Source organism: Dendrobates tinctorius, unplaced genomic scaffold (assembly GCF_039654945.1).
Source record: "Dendrobates tinctorius isolate UK_male_01 unplaced genomic scaffold, ASM3965494v1 ptg000250l, whole genome shotgun sequence".
In the NCBI taxonomy this organism is placed as follows: Eukaryota; Metazoa; Chordata; class Amphibia; order Anura; family Dendrobatidae; genus Dendrobates; species Dendrobates tinctorius.
This window is the reverse complement of record NW_027361917.1, coordinates 7800711-7821251: the sequence shown is the minus strand read 5'-3', so window position 1 is coordinate 7821251 and position 20541 is coordinate 7800711. Positions and strand designations below refer to the sequence as shown.

General features: G+C 44.1%; 1 protein-coding gene across 1 annotated transcript in view; it reads left to right on the top strand.

Annotated features, from left to right (window-relative positions):
* LOC141063430 (cystatin-C-like) overlaps window positions 1–20541 on the top strand; it is a 63736-nt gene that overhangs the window by 12655 nt on the left and 30540 nt on the right. The window contains exon 2 of the mRNA XM_073557459.1: window positions 19584–19804. Within this exon, the coding sequence (XP_073413560.1) occupies window positions 19592–19804 (213 nt within the window). The 5' untranslated portion in view covers window positions 19584–19591. The remainder of the gene's footprint in view (window positions 1–19583; window positions 19805–20541) is intronic.

The window sequence follows — 20541 nt, the reverse complement described above, 5'->3', positions numbered from 1 at the left end:
CTCTGGACTCTGGTATGGCCTCTGTTCAACGGTGTCCTTCTTTTCAGAAGTGCCCAAAACTGTTACCGACTGCACTTTTATGCTTGTCTAAAAAAAACAATCACAGGTCCTATTGTGTCCACAGTGCCTTCATCTGCCTCATAGGGAATCTTCCAACGGGGGTTCTGTCTGAATCACATCTGAATCACGTATTTCAGAGATTTATACAGAAATCCTGGTGTAAGTGCTAAACGCAGAGCGTAAGATAAATGTGAGCCAAGCCTTATTGCGATCTTTGGGAGGCAAAATAAACAAATCAACAGCAGGTAAAGAATTGTTTTTATGTATTTTTTAAGCCTTTTCTCATGCGGTATAAGTAATTAGGCAACTTTATTCTTCGGGTGGGTGTGATTACAGCAATAACAGATTTATATCTTTTTTATGTTTGGCTACGGTCACACATTAAAAGATGCTTTTTATTGTAAAAACTAGTTGTTACTTCACCATATTTTGAGAGCTATAATTTTTCCAAATTTCAGCCGACAGAGTCATGTGAGAGTTTGTTTTTTGCGGGATGAGTTGATATTTTTATTGGCTCCATTTTTAGACACATGACTTTTTTTGGGAATTGATTTGGTTTTTTTTTATGTTGTTCCACTTGTGGTAAAATTGATAAGCCAACTTTAGTCTGCAGGTCAGTGCGATTACAGCAATGCCACATTTATTTTTTGTGCGCATTTTACACAATAAAAACTATGTTATAGGAGAAATAATTATTGCTTTATTCTGAGACCTATAACTTTTTTATTTTTCCACTGATGGAGCTGAATGAGAGCTTGTTTTTTGCAGGACAAGATGATGTTTTCAGCGATACCATGTTTATTTATATTCGTTTTCTTGATTGCATTTTATTCAACTTTTTGTTCAGCGGTATGATGATAAAGCATTGTTTTTTGCATTGTTTTTTATTTATTTATGGTGTTCACTAAAGAAGTTAACTAGTAGGACAGTTTTATAGGTTGGGTCTTTCCGGATGTGGCGATACCAATGCGAACTTTTATTGTTTTTTTCTCATAAAAATATTTATTTATAGGTCCAATTTTTTTATATACATTTCTACAATTTTTTTTTTTCACTTTTTTACTTTGTCCCACTATGGACATTCATTTTTTGCAGGCTGATCACATGTATAGCATAACACATATGCTATGCAAGCTATCAACGCTGCAATGATAGTCGAACTTGTTTCATCATGCTCTGAGCATGATCAAGCAACTTTTCTAGCTCTGATGACCCAGATATCATCATGACACATCGAGTAACCATGGCAATGATCAAATCGAAGGGCAGAGGTGCTTTCTTCCCTCTGCCTGCTTCCAAAATACTGTGATCAAGTTTGATTACAGCATTTTAGGGGTTAACCCATTAACGACCAGAGGTATTTTTGGTTTTGCATTTTAATTTTTTGCTCCCCTTCTTCCAAGAGCCATAACTTTTTTATTTTTTGGTCAAAAAGGTCATGTGAGGGTTTGTTTTTTGCAGGACAAGTTATACTTTTGAGCTTCACCATTGGTTTTATCATATCATGTACTGGAAAATGGGAAAAAATTCCAAGTGTGGTGAAATTGCAAAAAAGTGCAATTCCACAATAGCTTTTTGTTTTGCTTTTTTAACTATATTCACAAAATGCTTAAACTGACCTGTCATTATGATTCTCCAGGTCATGACAAGTTCATAGACACCAAACATGTCTAGGTTCTTTTTTATCTCCATTTTTCGTGATCTCGGGTTCGGTGAGGGCTTATTTTTTTTTAATGATACCATTTTGGTGCAGATATGATTTTTTGATCGCCCGTTTTTGCATTCAAGGGAGGTGATTTTAACTTTTATATTTTCTTTTTTTTTTAATATTTTTAAAAACTTTTTTTTCACTTTTGACATGCTTCAATTGTCTCCATTGGAAACTAGAAGCTGCCATAACCCGATCGTCTATGCTACATACAGGCGTTGATCAGATCACCTGTATGTAGCATAATTGCTCACTTGCTATGAGCGCCGACCACCGGGCTGAGCTCATAGCAATCCGGCAGTGACACCAACCCATCGGTGACCTGCGGTCATATGACAGGGGTGCTGATGGGCGAGATTTCCGGCGTGCTTGCCGGAAGCCTGTGTTAAATGCCTCTGTCAGGTTTTGACAGCGGCATTTAACTAGTTAACAGCAGCGGGTGGATCACAATTCCACCCGCGACTGTTAGAGGCACATGTCAGCTGTCCAAAACAACTGACGTGCCGGAAAAGATGTTGGCTTAGCGCCAGAGCCCACATCGAATGGAGGGAATCCAACATCGTCGTACTATTACACCCGATGTCAGAAAGAGGTTAAAGTGCCAGAAGCACTGAAGGGTCCACTTTTGGCACTGAGGGTCGAGTGTCAGCTGTTAGAATCAGCTGACATCCGTCAGCGATCAGGAGCGCAAAATTGCATGGAAGTATCCATATGTCAAAAGTCAGTAAGTACCAGGTGACCTGAACGTATGGAAACATCTAAGGTCAGAAAGTGGTTAATGGTTGTATGAGGAATGTTCTGCCTCACTGAAGGCACATAAATCCACTGCTAGGAGCTCCCTATGCAGTTGACCAATGAGGTCTCAGATGTGCTTGATGGGAGACTAGTTCAGAGATGGTGCAGGCCATGGTAGCATGTTTGAGCCATACATGCTGCTCACAGTATCACAAGTAACATGCAACCTTTATTGTCATGTTGAAAAATGTCTGCTGGTACACTTCGAGAAATGATCATACCACTGGTGCCATGACTAAATTAATGTAACACTGACTGTACCTGGAATGAAGACTCAAGGGGTCTGAACATCCTTCAGGCCACCATTAATAACTTCACTGAAAGCAGCCAATGCGTGTAAATGTGTGTATTTCTGCATCTGGTACTTATACTGGATACTGAATAAATCAAGACTTTTTTCATCATTTTCATATCATTACCATGCCTTTTGATCCTGTGATTTCTATAATTCCACTACTTTTCCTTCTTAGTGTTGGCCACACTCTCCCTTGAAGATATGTGATGTTAAACATTATGATGTTTGTATGTTTAGTAATTTGTATTGCTAGTGATAGAATTGTGCTCGGTCCAGCGATAGGAAGTTGACAGGTAATATTAGAGTTAATATTCAGGACTAGCCCAGAGGGGAGGAGATAAGTGAGGGCACAACTTAGAGCTTCCTGATAAAACGTCAGTTAGGGACAAGCCTTTATTAGTAGCAGACCTCGGGCCTGGCTGAGTAGCAGAATCACATGCATTGTTTTTTTTTTTTTTTTTAAAAAGGGAGGAATGACCGAGACAGGTTATAAGTTCCAACAAAAGAAGGAACAATGACAAGGAAGTAACTAGTGTCAGGAGTCAGTTCAGAGTAAAAGAGAGGAAAGGAAGAAGTTTCCTGGGGAAAGAAGCCTACTGGGACAGTAAGGAGATGTCTGTCAGTCAGGTAATGGGACAAAGAAGGAAGGATAAGTGAAACTAGGAGAAAATGCCCCTTGGTAGTCCAGCGGCGTCAATAAAACGAAAAGCTAAGTAGCAGCCATAGTAGCATTTAAAACTCCTCTAAGGAGAGGAGGCTGTGGAATTGCAGGTGGATGTATACGGCTCTTGCTTACTGGGCTGTAGTGCCGTTATTGGGGACGAGGAGGATAGTGTGCTGTGTTGAGGCAGAAGAGCTAAGCGAACTACAAAGCGAGAGTGCCTTCTAGTAAGAGAAAGGAAAGTGCGTGATAGTGTTCCATGTCAAAACAGAAATGTCCACGAAGATGAATGCCTACTATATGCTACTCATAAGTTATTCTTCAGTAAAAATACATTTATGAACTATAGTCTCCCTCACTGATCTCTGTAACATCTGGTCCTGGCCGGCCGAATACAACAACACAATGCAGTTATCAAGGGCATAACGCCATCACATATAAAATCCATACACCCAGCCAGGACCCTTATTTTCATGTAGCGTGCCACGGTGTGAAGCACGAGCACCTCGCCAGCGGCTACCTCTCCTCGCCATGTTACACACGGAGTGTTTAATTGTCATGGTTTGGGAGCTGTTTTTGGTGAAAAGTGACTAAGCAATTAAGCAAAGTTTACAGGATGACGGTTTATGTTATGCGGATGACTGCTCCCTCAAGAAATGTTATGTGATTCATGTTAACATTTACACTCACAAAAGGTTTCAAAGATAAATAGCAAAGAGTGATATTGTTCTATGTCAGAAAAGTAGACAAAGCAGTTGCCAGAAGTTTTTTGTCAGAGACACTGCACTGCACTTGCTCATAGAGCCAGTGCGCGTGTCCTGAGTACAGAAGCAGTGCTAACAGATACCTGTGGAGCAGGGCAGCAGAGGTGACCATGCGTGCTTCAGGCTAATAGTGTCAGGGTCCAGTCAGCGCTGGAAAGTAAAGAGGCATAGGACCTGCGGACACTGAAACTGAATAGTCTGCACGGGACCTATGGTCATGTGACTGCAAGGGGGCGGGGCTTAGCGTCCTGTATTCAGATAGGACAGGGCACCATACAACAACTCAGAGTCAGGCAAAACAGAGGTCACAGCAGTACGGGCAAACAAGGTACAGGAGGGACAAACAGACGGGTAGTCAGACAAAGCCAAAGGTCATACACAAGAGGGCGACGTGGTACCAAGGGGACGAGCAGAGAGAAATAGGGTCACAAGCAGAGAGTCATACACGAGAGGTAGCGCAGTACAAGAAGGTCAGGCAGAACTCGTAACAGGGACAGAACCAGATCACAACCGAACAAGCAAGCAAGATATCAGGCACAAGGCACACGTATACAAGAGGTCACTTAACTCAGCCGAGGGCAGGAGTATAACTGACACCGGACCCAGGTCCAGTGAGCACTAAATAGCCTCCTGCTGCCAGAGAGAGGCAGCACAATTAACCCATAGTCTAACCAGGACGGGTCAAAGCGAAATCCCGTCCTGGATCATGACAGTACCCTCCTCTCAATGGGGGGCCACCGGACCCCCAGGTCTCTCAGGGTACTTGGCGTGAAAGGCTCGGATCAACCGATCCGCATGAACTGATCGAGCAGGAACCCACGAGCGTTCCTCAGGACCGTAGCCCTTCCAATGTATCAGATACTGAAGGGCGCGACGGACCAACCTGGAGTCGACAATTCGTTCCACCTCGTACTCAGCCTGCCCATCTACCAGAACCGGTGTCGGGGAAGATGATGATCCCTCCCCACTGGACCTCACAGGTTTCAAAAGGGCCTTATGGAAAACATTAGGGATCCTTAGAGATGGCAGAAGACTCAACCGAAAAGCCACCGGGTTAACTGCCTCGGTAATTACATAGGGACCTATAAACTTGGGTCCAAGCTTCGCAGAGGGGACCTTGAGCCTTATATTTTTGGTGGATAACCATACCTTATCTCCGACCTGAAACACTGGACCCACGGATCGTTTTTTGTCCGCAAAAAATTTAAATTTGTCCTGGGCCTTCGTAATGTTATTCTGGACCTCCCGCCATACCTCCCCCAACCGCTGGATCGTCTCGTCCGCCCCAGGACACCCAGAATTCAAGCGGGAAAATTCTCCAAAATGAGGATGAAACCCATAATTGCAAAAAAAAGGAGATGTACCCGTAGACTGGTTAGTGCGGTTGTTAAATGCAAACTCAGCCAATGGTAACACAGAACACCAATCATCCTGTCGGGCTGAGGTCAAACAACGCAGAATTTGCTCCAGAGACTGATTGGTCCGCTCAGTCTGCCCATTAGGCTACTTTCACACATCCGTTTTTTTAAATCCGGCATGATGCGGCGAAATTTGTGTAAACCGGATCCGGAATTGGATCCGGTTTTTTCACATAGAATGTAATGATCGCCGCATCATGCCGGATGGACATGCGGCGCCTCCGGGTTTTGCCGGATACGGCAAACATGCGCCGTCCGGCGTCTGCAAAAAACGTTGGCTGCAACGTTTTTTTGCAGCACCGGACCGGCTTTTTCAACTGCGCATGCCTGGGCACTATGAGTTTTAACCCCACAAGTGCCCGGCGCGCATCTCTCTCTCTCTCCCCCTCCCCTTCTCTCCCTCTCTCTCTCTCTCTCTCTCCATACGCTCCATACCTTTCTTTGGCTGGCTCTCTCGTCCCCCTCTGTCTCTCTGGCTGCTCTCTCGTCCCCCGCTGTCTCTCTGGCTGCTCTCTCGTCCCCCGCTCTCTCTTCGGCTGCTCTCTCATCCCCCGCTGTCTCTCTGGCTGCTCTCTCGTCCCCCGCTGTCTCTTTGGCTGCTCTCTTGTCCCCCGCTGTCTCTCTGGCTGCTCTCTCACCTCCCGATCTCTCTCCGGCTGGCTCTCTCGACCCCCGGTGCTGCGGCTCCTTTAAATGTCCTCCAAGCCGCATCAGGGGCCGCATGTACATCCGGTGTCACCGCTGCAGGCCGGATCCGGCGGCCCGGCTTTTCGCCGCAGGCCGCCGGACCCCTGACACCGGATGTCTGAAAGCGGCCTTAGTCTCTGGATGGTAGGCGGAAGAAAAGGACAGACCAATACCCAACCTCCTACAAAAAGCTCTCCAAAATCTGGACACAAATTGCACTCCCCTATCAGACACCACAATCAGGGGTACCCCATGCAACCGCACCACATGCTCCACAAACAATCTGGACAATGTTTCTGCATTAGGTAGAGCTGCCAAAGGTACAAAATGTGCCTGCTTACTAAACCTGTCCACTACGACCCAGACCACGGTATTACCCTTGGAAGGGGGAAGGTTGGTGATGAAATCCATGGACAGATGAGTCCATGGTCTCTCAGGAATTGGCAGTGGTACCAATTCCCCGGCCGGCCGGTTATGGGGAGTTTTCGCACGGGCACAAACCTCACACGCAGACACATACTCCCCAACATCAGAGGCTAAAGAAGACCACCAGAATATTCTAGCAATGGCCTTCAGGGTCCCTGAGATCCCTGGATGTCCACCCAGAACTGAGTCATGGAACTCCTGGAGGACCTTGAGACGAAACTGAGCTGGCACAAAAAGTTTATCCAACGGCTTAGCTGGAGGTGCAAGAGCCTGGGCTTCTCGAATCTCCCGTTCCAACACATTAGAAACCTCTGCCACCACCACCCCAGGCTGAAGAATGGAGGATGGAGGTTCCGCGGGGGACACCGGATCAAGACTGCGTGACAATGCATCCGCTCTGATATTCTTGGATCCTGGTCGAAAAGTGATCAAGAAGTTGAATCGGGAAAAAAAAAGTGACCATCTAGCCTGTCTGGGAGTCAACCTTTTAGCTGACTCAATGTAAGGTAGGTTTTTGTGGTCCGTGATTACCGTTATAGGATGAACAGCCCCCTCCAAAAAATGCCTCCATTCTGCAAAAGCCAATTTTATGGCCAGAAGTTCCCGATTCCCCACATCATAGTTTCTCTCCGCAGGGGAGAACTTCTTTGAGAAAAAGGCGCAAGGTCTTAAATTGGTCAAAGTGGTGGGTCCCTGGGACAATACCGCCCCCACCCCCACCTCTGAGGCAGCTACCTCAACAATAAATGGTTCAGAGGGGTCCGGTTGGATAAGAACCGGGGCCGACATGAAACATTTTTTCAAAAACTGAAATGCCGCTACCGCTGCGGTTGACCAATTCTTGATATCGGCCCCCTTTTGAGTCATGTCTGTGAGGGGTTTAACCACCTGTGAGAACCCCCTTATAAATTTCCGATAATAATTAGCGAACCCTAGGAAACGTTGCAGACCCTTCAAATCACGCGGTTGAACCCACTCGAGAATGGCCTGCACCTTATTAGGATCCATGCGATACCCTTCAGCAGACACGATGAACTCCAGAAAGGACAGTTCCTGAACAAAAAATAAACATTTTTCAAGTTTAGCAAACAGACAGTTCTCCCTGAGCCTTTGGAGAACTGCCCGAACATGACCAATGTGCGTCTGTTTATCAGGCGAGTAGATTAAAATGTCATCCAAATACACCACCATAAAACGTCCAATCAAATCGGAGAACACATGATTTATGAAATTTTGGAAGACCGCTGGAGCGTTGGTCAGGCCGAAGGGCATGACCAAATTTTCAAACAACCCTTCAGTAGTGAGAAAAGCGGTCTTCCATTCATCTCCGTCCCGGACTCTGATAAGGTTATACGCTCCACGTAGATCTAATTTCGAAAACCACTTAGCTCCGGACAACTGATTGTATAAATCAGGAATAAGTGGAAGGGGATAAGTATTCCTCACAGTTATTTTATTTAACTCACGAAAATTGAGGCATGGGCGCAAACCACCGTCTTTTTTTTTTACAAAAAAGAACCCTGCCGCCACAGGAGAAACAGAAGGACGAATATGTCCCTAACGGAGGCTCTCGGAAATATATTCCTTCATCGCAGCCCGTTCCGGACCCGAGAGGTTATACAGGCGGGCTTTGGGCAATTTAGCACCTGGAACCAGGTCAATGGCACAATCAAATGGGCAGTGTGGTGGTAAAACCTCAGCCTCTTTTTCGGAGAAAACGTCAGTATAATCTATCAGGCACTCCGGAATGCCTTCTAGACCCACGGACGACACAGACACAGAAACAAGACATTTCTCAGAGCAATAGGGACCCCATTTAACAATATCCCGAGATTCCCAATTAATCACAGGATTATGCAGCTGTAACCAGGGGAACCCCAACACCAGTCCCGCAGGCAGGTTGTTCATTACAAAACATGAAATACGTTCCTGGTGTAAGGAACTCACTTTAAGGAGAAACTCTTCAGTACAAAACACAATGTCATTCTTAACCAGTGGTGTTTTGTCAATAGCAACAAGGTGAATCGGAGTTTCCAACCTAACTGTCCCTAACTTACACCTGGCCACCAAGTCAGAGTCAATAAAGTTCAATGATGAACCGCAATCCACGAAGGCAGAAGTGGATGTGGAGACACCCCCACAACAAAGTTCCACTTGAAATTACATTTTAGAAAATGCAGAAAAGGGTACCTGAGAGCCTGGTGACCTCCACGATAATGACCCGGGCTCAGTCGCTTGTTGGTTAGTGGCCGGGAGGGGCAATCCTTTTTCCAATGTCCAGACTCGCCACTGTGAACACAGCATTTTCTCACGTGCCGTTGTCTCCTTTCTTCCTCCTTAAGGTTGATGGTTCCCATCTCCGTGATTTTCAATGAAGAACTGGCTCCCCTTCCTTGGGAGAATAATGATGTCTCGGTTTGTATCACTCCCCTTGCCCGTAACCTGTGATCCATTCGGACGGCCTGTGTCATAGCTTCCTCCAGGGCATCAGGTGGGGGGTGGAGAGCCAAGGCGTCTTTCAGATGCACAGACAGGCCTCTACGGAACAACCCCCGGAGAGCGGCGTCGTTCCAGCAGACCTCAGCAGCCCAGCGTCTGAACTCTGAGCAAAACCACTCGGCTGAGTGTTTCCCCTGGCAAACGTTCATCAGCCTGTCCTCAGCCATACGCACCCGATCAGGCTCATCATAAATATGCCCCAGGGCCTCAAAAAATGCATCCACAGTCAAACGCTCAGGGGCCGTGGTAGGAAGGGAGAAAGCCCAAGCTTGGGGGGCTCCCCTTAACAGAGACATAATGACCCCCACTCTCTGACTTTCATCCCCAGAAGAGTGTGGTCTTAAGGAAAAAAAAAGCTTACTGCCTTCCTTGAAAACTCTGAAGTCATTTTTATCTCCAGAAAAGGTATCTGGTAACTTCACTGGAGACTCAGGGGAAATTAATGTAACATCCCGAGCCCCCCATGAAAGAACTCCCTGCACAGTGTCGGCGATCAGCTGCTGAGACTGAGCCAGGACTCTTTGTTCTCCAAAGAGTTTCTGAGACATCTGCGTCAGATGCTTAACCTGCTCAGAAAGAGTGTGCACAGGATCCATCACACACAGGTGAATGGGAGCAGAGAAAAAAAAAATGGTATGGGTCAGTTATAATGTCAGAGACACCGCACTGCACTTGCTCATAGAGCCAGTGCGCGTGTCCTGTGTACAGAAACAGTGCTAACAGATACCTGTGGAGCAGGGCAGCAGAGGTGACCATGCGTGCTTCAGGCTAATAGTGTCAGGGTCCAGTCAGCGCTGGAAAGTAAAGAGGCATAGGACCTGCGGACACTGAAACTGAATAGTCTGCACGGGACCTATGGTCATGTGACTGCAAGGGGGCGGGGCTTAGCGTCCTGTATTCAGATAGGACAGGGCACCATACAACAACTCAGAGTCAGGCAAAACAGAGGTCACAGCAGTACGGGCAAACAAGGTACAGGAGGGACAAACAGACGGGTAGTCAGACAAAGCCAAAGGTCATACACAAGAGGGCGACGTGGTACCAAGGGGACGAGCAGAGAGAAATAGGGTCACAAGCAGAGAGTCATACACGAGAGGTAGCGCAGTACAAGAAGGTCAGGCAGAACTCGTAACAGGGACAGAACCAGATCACAACCGAACAAGCAAGCAAGATATCAGGCACAAGGCACACGTATACAAGAGGTCACTTAACTCAGCCGAGGGCAGGAGTATAACTGACACCGGACCCAGGTCCAGTGAGCACTAAATAGCCTCCTGCTGCCAGAGAGAGGCAGCACAATTAACACATAGTCTAACCAGGACGGGTCAAAGCGAAATCCCGTCCTGGATCATGACATTTTTGTTCTGTGGAAGTCTAAAGGTACTGTCACACTAAGTGATGCACCAGCGATCCCCACCAGCGATATTGATCGCTGGTGCATCGCTAAGTGTGACAGTACATCGCAGGGGTCGGGGGTCGCTACTTACCTGTCAGACGAGGCGATCCTGACGTCCTCCCACCCGCATCCACGCGTCGCTCGTCAGCGCCACAGGAAGCCCAGCAAGAAGCTGACAATGAGAAACGGCCCAGGATGTTCTCGCGCTATCAGCGATAGCCAGCGGGGGAGCCGGTTGGAGGTAAGTATCACACATAGCGATATCGCTAGCAATATCGCTGCTACGTCACAAAACCTGTGACGTTATAGCGATATTGCTAGCGATATCGCTTAGTGTGACAGGCCCTTAATAGCTATTTTAAAAAAAAATCCTGAATGCCAGTAAATAGCTGCAATAAAGTCTGGTTGTCCTAGAAGCCTAGGCTTCATCCTGGTGGTGCTGTCCTGACTGAGTGGAGTAAACATTTAAAGGTGTATAATAAGATAAGGGTCATCACATGTAGGTTCAGATTAGGGAAACAAATTAATGTGAATTCAATTTGTGTCAAATTTTGGGGATTTCGCGGAACCTGACAAATTCAAATAATTTGCGATTCGTTATCCACGAATACCCGTCCCAATTTAATGCAATGTGTCAATCAACCAGAGAAGACTTGCATGACAAAGGGTGCAGCCAGACAGGTTTCCTCATAATGCTCTTTATAAAAGACAAGACTAGAAAATGCAGAATTCATATTGGGGTGAATCTGGATAGTGAGAGGATGTCGCTGGTTAGCAATGAATGGGGAGCGAAAGCCATAAAACCTTGGACAAATTCTGCAGATAGTGTGTGTTGTGCATCAGTAGTGAAGATGATTAGTGAAATCTCTGAAAAAAAGAGAATTAAGAGATTCAATTGATAGAGAAGAAGAGAGCAAGCGATAAAGGTGAGCCGGCGACATCAACAGTGGTTGATTATATTATACTGCACCTGCTGCATTACTTTTTTTTTATTCTTCATGCAGGAGCACACCAACAATATTGCTGAAGGAAAAAAATACTGTGTCTGCCAGACAAAGTATGCGTCTCAGAAAACTGTACATAATTATAATGCTGACTTTAGATTTGAAACTACCATATCTTGTTCATTCTTCTTGAGAATGAAAAAGATAATTCTAAAAATACAGACTTTAATTGTGGCTCTGCACCCGATAAAGTGATCATATCACAAACTACTTTTTTTGCCCACCAATTTAATTTGTCAAATTTGACAACCATGTACTTAGGCATACCTGCTGCTGATTTGTTGTATGTGTACCTAGCATTTCTTGAGAGAGAGAATTTCAGTTGAAGGCTATTGAAAACAAAAATCTCCAGGTAGCTAAGTCTGCATCCACAAATTATTGCTTGTAGAAGTTAAAGGGGTTGTCCCCTTTCAGAAAATGTTCGGTATCGGCTGCAGTTTGTTATAAATCAATTTTCTGATGCTGCTCCCAGTCCTTTAATGTTGGCTGCGGCACTGACATCAAGTGTGAGCTTGGCGGCTCTGAAACGGGTGTTCCGTCAGAGCTCACTGACTGGGTATTGACCTGACGCCTGCTCCGCAGCCAATAGAAGACATTAGAGCAGCACCAAAGATTCAATGCTGGACCCTGGGAATGTGATTACAGTGCTGTTTGTTATAACTGCAGACTGGGGTAAAGATTTTCTGAAAGGGGACAACCCTTTAACAGCTCCAACTTGAGTCAGCAGATGTAACCTGTATCCGACCACTCATACAGTATGTAGAATGCCTGTGTAGTACTGGTAAGTACCACTGTATGGTGGTAATATTGATCTTTTGTAAAGTGTTTTTTTTTTTTTTTAAAGTACTCAGTGAGTATTGCAATATCTAGTGTATGGTGTTATGTTGCACTGTTTGGCTTGATATAGTGGGTTATGTTCAGTGACCATCCATATGATAAGGTTAGATTTGCTCCTTCTATTGTGGCTCCTTGTTTACTGTCCGGGCAACACAAGTTCTCAACTACTTGCGGAATAGTGACATTCAGTATCAAAGTAATTATATTTAGCATTTCAGGATGGCTGGGAATGCCATGTAGCAGTATAACTGGTTTTGTAATATATAATTAATCACTGGTTATATGATTATATCTTAAAAATATTATTATTATTATTATTATTATTATTAATAATAATAATAATAATAATAATAATAATACACCCATTCTTTCAAGAAGGAGCTGATAATTAAACCAGGGTTTTAGAAAGTTGAAAAATGACTTTGAACTTTCCTTCTGTGAAGGCTGTTAGAAGGCTTTATGTTGGAACGCCATCTCAAGTAGGCTATATCCATGTGGGTTAGGGTGATGACTATTTTAAAAATTTTGCAAAACGAAAATGAAACCCCTTACATTGGAGGAACAATTGCATTCAAATGACATTAGTATCATCAAATTTGTAAAATATTCAAAAAAGTTCCCCCTCTTTTTCATTTCAAAATTTTCAAAAAAAAAGATTTTTCGTGTTTTAATTTTAATCTATAAAGAAAATATCTTTCTAAGTTGTAACAAAAAGTGGTATTTTATTCACATCTAGAACATTCTGGAATATTTTAAAATATTTTGTAATTTAGTATTATCTTTTCATTTTCACTGCAAAGCTTCAAGTTTTACGATCAAGAAGTGCAGGACAGGTCATTCAGAAAATGTCTTCTAGAAATTCCAGCAACAGTGTAAAGGCAAACAGGTCTATCTGGACGAGGAATCTGCCCTCCTATTCTCAACATAAAAGGGATTCAAGTATTCCATATGTTGAAAAGCTCTCCAATCTCACGCGGATGCCAACGAACTGCCAAATTCTTGGAAACTTCAGTTTTCTGTTCAACAGCGAGAAACGGCGACTGGATCGAATAAAAAATATGATAATGGATATAGAATTGCTCTGGAGGGAAACTCTAGACTTCCCACTTTTATCCAGTGCACTCATCAGAAAGAAACTCAATCGTCTGATTGATCTAAATGACAAAAACAAAAAGAAACCTTCCGATAAATTCACTGCAACACTTTCTCAGTTATTTGACGTCACCAACGTTAATGGAGAATGGAAAAACTCGGAGGATAAAGAGCTCTACCTGAGGCAAGTTGAGAGTGGAGGCAAGGTTGGTTTTTCGACGCTCAAAATAGCTCCTTTGGAATCAATTCATCCAAGAAAACGAATCTGACTATCAATATTTCAAGCTCAAGCCAGCACTTCGCAATCGCAACCCACACATGATACTGTCTCTGAATTTTTACCCGAGACTCCAAAGCCAACCTCTTCTTCCGCGTCATCTTCTCCTGAACGCACACCGAAATACAAAAGAGCAAGCACTACAACAGCGAGTTTACTGGTACTGAAAAACAACATTTCTACAGATAAAAAAATAAAAATAAAGTGCTTGCAACCATTGCTGAACAAGGTCATGATGTACCGGTTCCAAGTCAGTCGGGTGTCTGGAGACGAACAATCTCAGAAGAACAGAAAATGAAAACCAAAATTTTTGAAAAACTTCAAAGCAAAGATCCCTATTGTCTCCACTTCGATGGTAAAAGAATCCAAGGGGAAGAGTATCAAGTAGTTCTGCTGAAAAAAATACCACAACCGAAATCAAACTCGGTATTCTGAAATGTGAGAATGGTTCTGCCACAGCTATTCACAAGGAACTACATCAGCTAATTGATGAATACGACGCTTGGGAAAATATTCGCATGATAATCTGCGACACGGCAGCAGTAAATACTGGCCGTTTGAACGGGATTGTAACGCTGATACAGGATGATGTCTTGAGAAAAGGCTTTCAGAAGCCACAATACATTGGCTGTCAACACCATGTACTCGACCTGCTGAAGCACGTCATGAATTTCCTTATTCCAGAGTCAACAAAGAAACCAGAACTCAAATATTTCTTCATTGACAAATTAACAGAAAACTATGCCTCACTTCAGATTGATTACCACCAAGTTGCAACAGATGATGTCAACACAGGCGAGAATCCTGGATGGTGAGATGATTTCAAGTTCTTATATGAACTATGTCAGGCATATCGTCATTATAAAACAACATCACGTTGGCCTCGAATCAGTTGGAAGAAACTCCCAAACCTGCACATGGCAAGATGGAACTCGCGAGCCGTATATGCTGTTATAGCATTTTTTCTGATACCAGAGTGGCGCCGCGTCCTCGGTATAGCATGCGACTTCATCTGCTATGAATGGGCAAATGCCTGGTTCCAGTCGCAACACTACAACGAAGCATCCTTCAATGAACTGTTAACCTCACTCACCAAGACAAAGTGCAAGAAGGCAATTAAGTGTTTGAAGGCACTCTGGTTGGTCGAGGAGTCATTAATTGACATTCCCAGATCTAACCAAAATGCTGAACGTGCTGTAAAACTGATGGAGGAACTATATGCGAAATTGAAAAAAATTGAATTTTTGAATCTAAAATTCATAGGAAAAAATAATTTTTAACCCTTTCACTACCAAGGGTGGTTTGCACGTTAACTCCCGGGCCAATTTTTACAATTCTGACCACTGTCCTTTTATGAGGTAATAACTCTGAAACGCTTACATGGATCCCGGTGATTCTGACATTGTTTTCTCGTGGCATATTGTACTTCATGTTAGTGATAAAATTTCATTCAAATAACTTGCGTTTATTTGTGAGAAAAATGGAAATTTGGCAAAAATTTTGCAATTTTCCAACTTTGAATTTTTATGCTCTTAAATCACAGAGATATGGCACACAAAAAACTTGATAACTAACATTTCCCACATGTTTACTTTACATCAGCACAATTTTGGAACCAAAATTTTTTTTTGTTAGGAAGTTATAAGGGTTAAAAGTTGACCAGCGATTTCTCATTTTTACAACACCATTTTATTTTTAGGACCACATCACATTTGAAGCCACTTTGAGGGGTCTATATGATAGAAAATACCCAAAAGTGACACCATTCTAAAAACTGCACCCCTTAAGGTGCTCAAAACCACATTCAAGAAGTTCATTAACCCTTTAGGTGCGTCACAGGAATTTTTTTGAATATTTAAAAAAAATGAACATCTAACTTTTTTCACAAAAAAAATACTTCAGGTTCAATTTTTTTTATTTTACCAAGGGTAACAGGAGAAATTGGACTGCAAATGTTATTGTGCAATTTGTCCTGAGTAGGCTGATACCTGATATGTGGGGGGGAACGACTGTTTCGGCGCATGGCAGAGCTCAGAATGGAAGGAGCGCCGTTTGACTTTTTCAATGCAAAATTGGCTGGAATTCAGATCGGACGCCATGTCACGTTTGGAGAGTCCCTGATGTACCTAAACAGTGGAAACCCCCTACAAGTGACCCCATTTTGGAAACTAGACCCCCCAAGGAACTTATCTAGATATGTGGTGAGAACTTTGAACCCACAAGGGCTTCACAGAAGTTTATAACGTACAGCGGTACAATTAAAAAATCATATTTTTTCCACAAAAATGATCTTTTCACCCCAATTTTTATTTTCCCAAGGGTAACAAGACCCTAAAAGTTATTGTGCAATTTGTCCTGAGTACGCTGATACCCCACATGTGGGGGTAAACCACTATTTGGGCACATGGCAGAGCTCGGAAGGGAAGCAGCACCATTTGATGTTTTTGGCTGGAATTGAGATCGGACATCATGTCGCGATTGGAAAACCCCTGATGTACCAAAACAGTGGAAACCCCCCACAAATGACACCATTTTGGAAACTAGACCCCCTAAGGAACTTATCTAGATGTGTGGTGAGAACTTTGAACCCCCAAGTGCTTCACAGAAGTTTATAACGCCCAGGCGTGAAAATAAAAAAATATTTTTTTTCCACAAAAATGATATTTTTGCCCCCAAATTTTTATTTTCCTAAGGGCAACAGGAGAAATAAGACCCCAAAAGTTGTTTTGCAAATTGTCCTGAGTAGGCTGATACCCCACATGAGGGGGTAAAACACTGTTTGGGTGCATGGCAGAGCTTGGAAGGGAAGGAGCACCATTTGACTTTTTCAATGCAGAATTGGCTGGAATTGAGATCAGATGCCATGTTGCGTTTGGAGAGCACCTGATGTGCCCAAACAGTGGAAACCCCCAATTCTAACCCTAACCCTAGCCCTAACCCTAACCCTAACTGTTATGAATGAGTCACCGTAGGAGGCAAAAACAGAAATGCTAGCTAAGTCCTGAAAACCAGAGAAGTTGGCAACTATCAGATTGCAGACCCCTGAACCTATCAACACAACTAGCAGTAGCCGTGGGGGGTTCCTACGATGACCTAGACCCCTCGATCACAGCCGGAGAGATACATAGGCCTAAAGAAGGAAAGGGGAAATCTAACTGCTCCAGAGCAGGCCCCAAAGCAATAGGCAGCCCCCCACATATAATGACGGTGACGCAAGATGAAAACACTTACACAGACAGAAAGACAGGCTGAGCAAAGACGGGGCCCAAAAACTACCTAGATAGGAACGGATAGGAAGGCTGCTGTCTGCAATCTGCCAAAACCCTATCAGAGACAAAAGCCAACAAGCTGATATAAAAATGGCCCTGAAGCAACTAAGCTTCAACAACTAAATCAGCACTCAGGTACTTTCAGAAGACAGAGCTCAAGGAACACTGCACACTCCAGCAGGGAGTGGCAGAATCCAAAAAGCAAGAAAAACAAAAACAAATCTTACATGCAAAAAGGCAAAACAGAAAACTTAGCTTTAGGAGAGCAGGAATCAGACTGGTGTCCAAGAGTCCACAGAGAAATCACCCGCAGGGCAGAAAGGGCGTAGGTTGCCTTAAATCCAGTCAGTGACTCCACTCAGCCAATCGTCTTCATTAGTCCCAGGTGCCTGATAATCAGGCTCACTACCTTCCTTCACTAGAATAGGGAGTTCACCAGGCCTCAGTGACGGAGGGGAAAATGAACTCACAACACCTAACCCTAACCCTAGCCCTAACCCTAACCCTAGCCCTAACCCTAATGGGAAAATTGAAATAAATACATTTTTTTAATTTTATTATTTTTCCCTAACTAAGGGGGTGATAACGGGGGGTTTGATTTACTATTTATGGTGGTTTTTATGTTTGGCGGCCGTCGCACGCTAAAAGACGCTTTTTATTGTAAAAATAGTTTTTGCATCACCACATATTGAGAGCTATAATTTTTCCATATTTTGACCCACCGAGTCAAGTGAGGTCTTATTTTTTGCGGGACGAGTTGACGCTTTTATTGGTATCATGTTCGGGCATGTGACATTTTTTGATCGCTTTTTATTTCGTTTTTTGGGACGCAGAATTTACAAAAACCAGCGTTTCATGAATTTCTTTTGGGTGGTGCGTTTACGCCGTTCTGGGTGCGGTAAAATTTATAAGGTGGTTTTATTCTTTGGGTCAGTACGGTTACAGTGATACCTCATTTAGGTCGTTTTTTTATGTTTTGGCGCTTTTATGCAATGAAAACAATTTGATATAAAAAATGATTATTTTTGCATCACTTTGTTCTGCGAGCTATAACTTTTTTATTTTTTCTCTGATGATGCTGTGTGGTGGCTCGTTTTTTGCGGGACAAGATGACGTTTTCAGCGGTACCATGGATATTTATATGCGTCTTTTTGATCGCGCGTTATTGCACTTTTTGTTCGGCGGTATGATAATCATTATTTTTTGCTTCGTTTTTTATTTTTATTTTTTAAGGGGTTCGCTTAAGGGGTTAACTATTGGGACAGTTTTATAGGGCGGGTCGTTACGGACGCGGCGATACCAAATATGTGTACTTTTATTGTGTTTTTTTTTTTTATTTCCAAAAAATGAATTTATTGGGGAATATTTTTTTTTTTTTTAATTTATTTAGCGATTTTTTTAAAATTATTTTTACCCTTTTTTTTTTTCTTACTTTATTACAATGTCCCAGGGGGGACATAACTGTCCTGTGACAGATCGCTGATCTGTCCCATCACAGATCACTGTGACAGATCAGCGATCTGTCACAGGCACTGCACAGGCTTCCTCATGCCTGCGCTTTGCAGGCACTGAGGAAGCCAGCTTCCTGCAGGCCCCCGTCACCATATTGGATCCGGGGACCTGCAGGAAAGGAGACCCCCGCAGCAGCTCTGCACATTGCGCTGCCGTGGGGGGCTCAGGGAAGCAAGGAGGGAGCCCCCTCCCTGCCGATGCTTCCCTTTAACCCCCGGTACACCGCGATCGTGTTTGATCGCGGTGTGCAAGGAGTTAACGTGTCGGGGCGGTCCGTGACCGCCCCTGACACATTGTGCCGGGTGTCAGCTATGATAATTAGCTGACACTCGGCCGCGATCAGCGGCGCTCACCACGTGGGCGCCGCTGATCGCGGTGACGTAATATTCCGTCCATGGTGATTAGGTCCAGGGTCACATGGACGGAATATTACGTCAATTGTAGGTAAGGGGCTAAACACTTCTTTTGTACATATTGTACTTATAATTAACTGTTTTATACCGTATTTGTTAAAAAACGAATAATAAAAGTTGCTTAGTTATTACTATTATCGTTTCAATAATGCAAAATTGCATGTCCTTTTTTGGGGGGGAAAAACAATTTTTGCCTTATTTCATTTGAATGAACTGGGGAACTTTTTTTAAAAGACAAAAAAAAACAATACTTATTCTTAAATAACCCATAAAAGTTCCTCCATTGCACATGGTTTCATAAAAAAAAAATTTTTGTCATTACACTAATGTGGGTCACTCTGTTGCTGGCATAGCGCCAGCGGGTAGTTTAATGAATGCTATATCTGTAAGAATTTTTTCAATTCAAATGAGCCTTTATATGTATACTTCTGTCCATGAGTTGACGTTTATAGATTTACTCTTTCTTTCAGGTAAAACTATGGCCGTATACTTGTACATGTGCCTTATTGCCGCCTCATGCCTCGCGCTTGTTGTCACTGGTGGCGGTATGTTAGTGGGAGGTTACACGACTATTAATCCCAATAGGGACGATGTGCGAGAGGCTGCAAACTTTGCTGTTATGGAGTACAATGAAGGATCAAATGATGCAAACCTCTACAAACTAAGCTGCATTAAGTCAGCTCAAAGTCAGGTAATTCAAAGAAGCTAATATTACTGTGAGAGATTCATGTAAATGTGAAAATCACACTATGAGGATAATGTCAATGTGTTCATTATTAAGTTAGCACTAGTGTTGAGCATTCCGATACCGCAAGTATCGGGTATCGGCCGATACTTGCTGTATCGGAATTCCGATACCGACTTCCGATATTTTTTCAATATCGGAAGTCGGCATCGGAATCGGAAGTTGAAGTTCAAAGTTGATTGACAGCCGAAATGACGTCATCATGATGCGCGGTGTGTGCGCATCATGATGCGCCGTCATTTCGGGCCTTCCGGGGGTCTCTGCTGGGGGGCTGTGTGGACTGCCCGGGGTCTGTACCGGCCTGCCGGGGGGCTGTGCCGGCCTGCCGGTGGTCTGTGCACCCTGTGGGGGTCTGTACCGGCCTGCCGGGGGGCTGTGCCGGCCTGCCGGTGGTCTGTGCACCCTGTGGGGGTCTGTACCGGCCTGCCGGGGGGCTGTGCCGGCCTGCCGGTGGTCTGTGCACCCTGTGGGGGTCTGTACCGGCCTGCCGGGGGGCTGTGCCGGCCTGCCGGGGGGCTGTGCTGATGTCCGGGGGTCTGTGCAAGCATCGTCCGATGGGACTATAAGTCCCATCTGGCGATGCCTGCTACCATGACAGTGATTGACACATTAGCCAATGATGGGACAGTAGTAGTCCCATCATCCGCATATGTGTTAAATGTTAAAAAAAAAAAAAAAAAAAT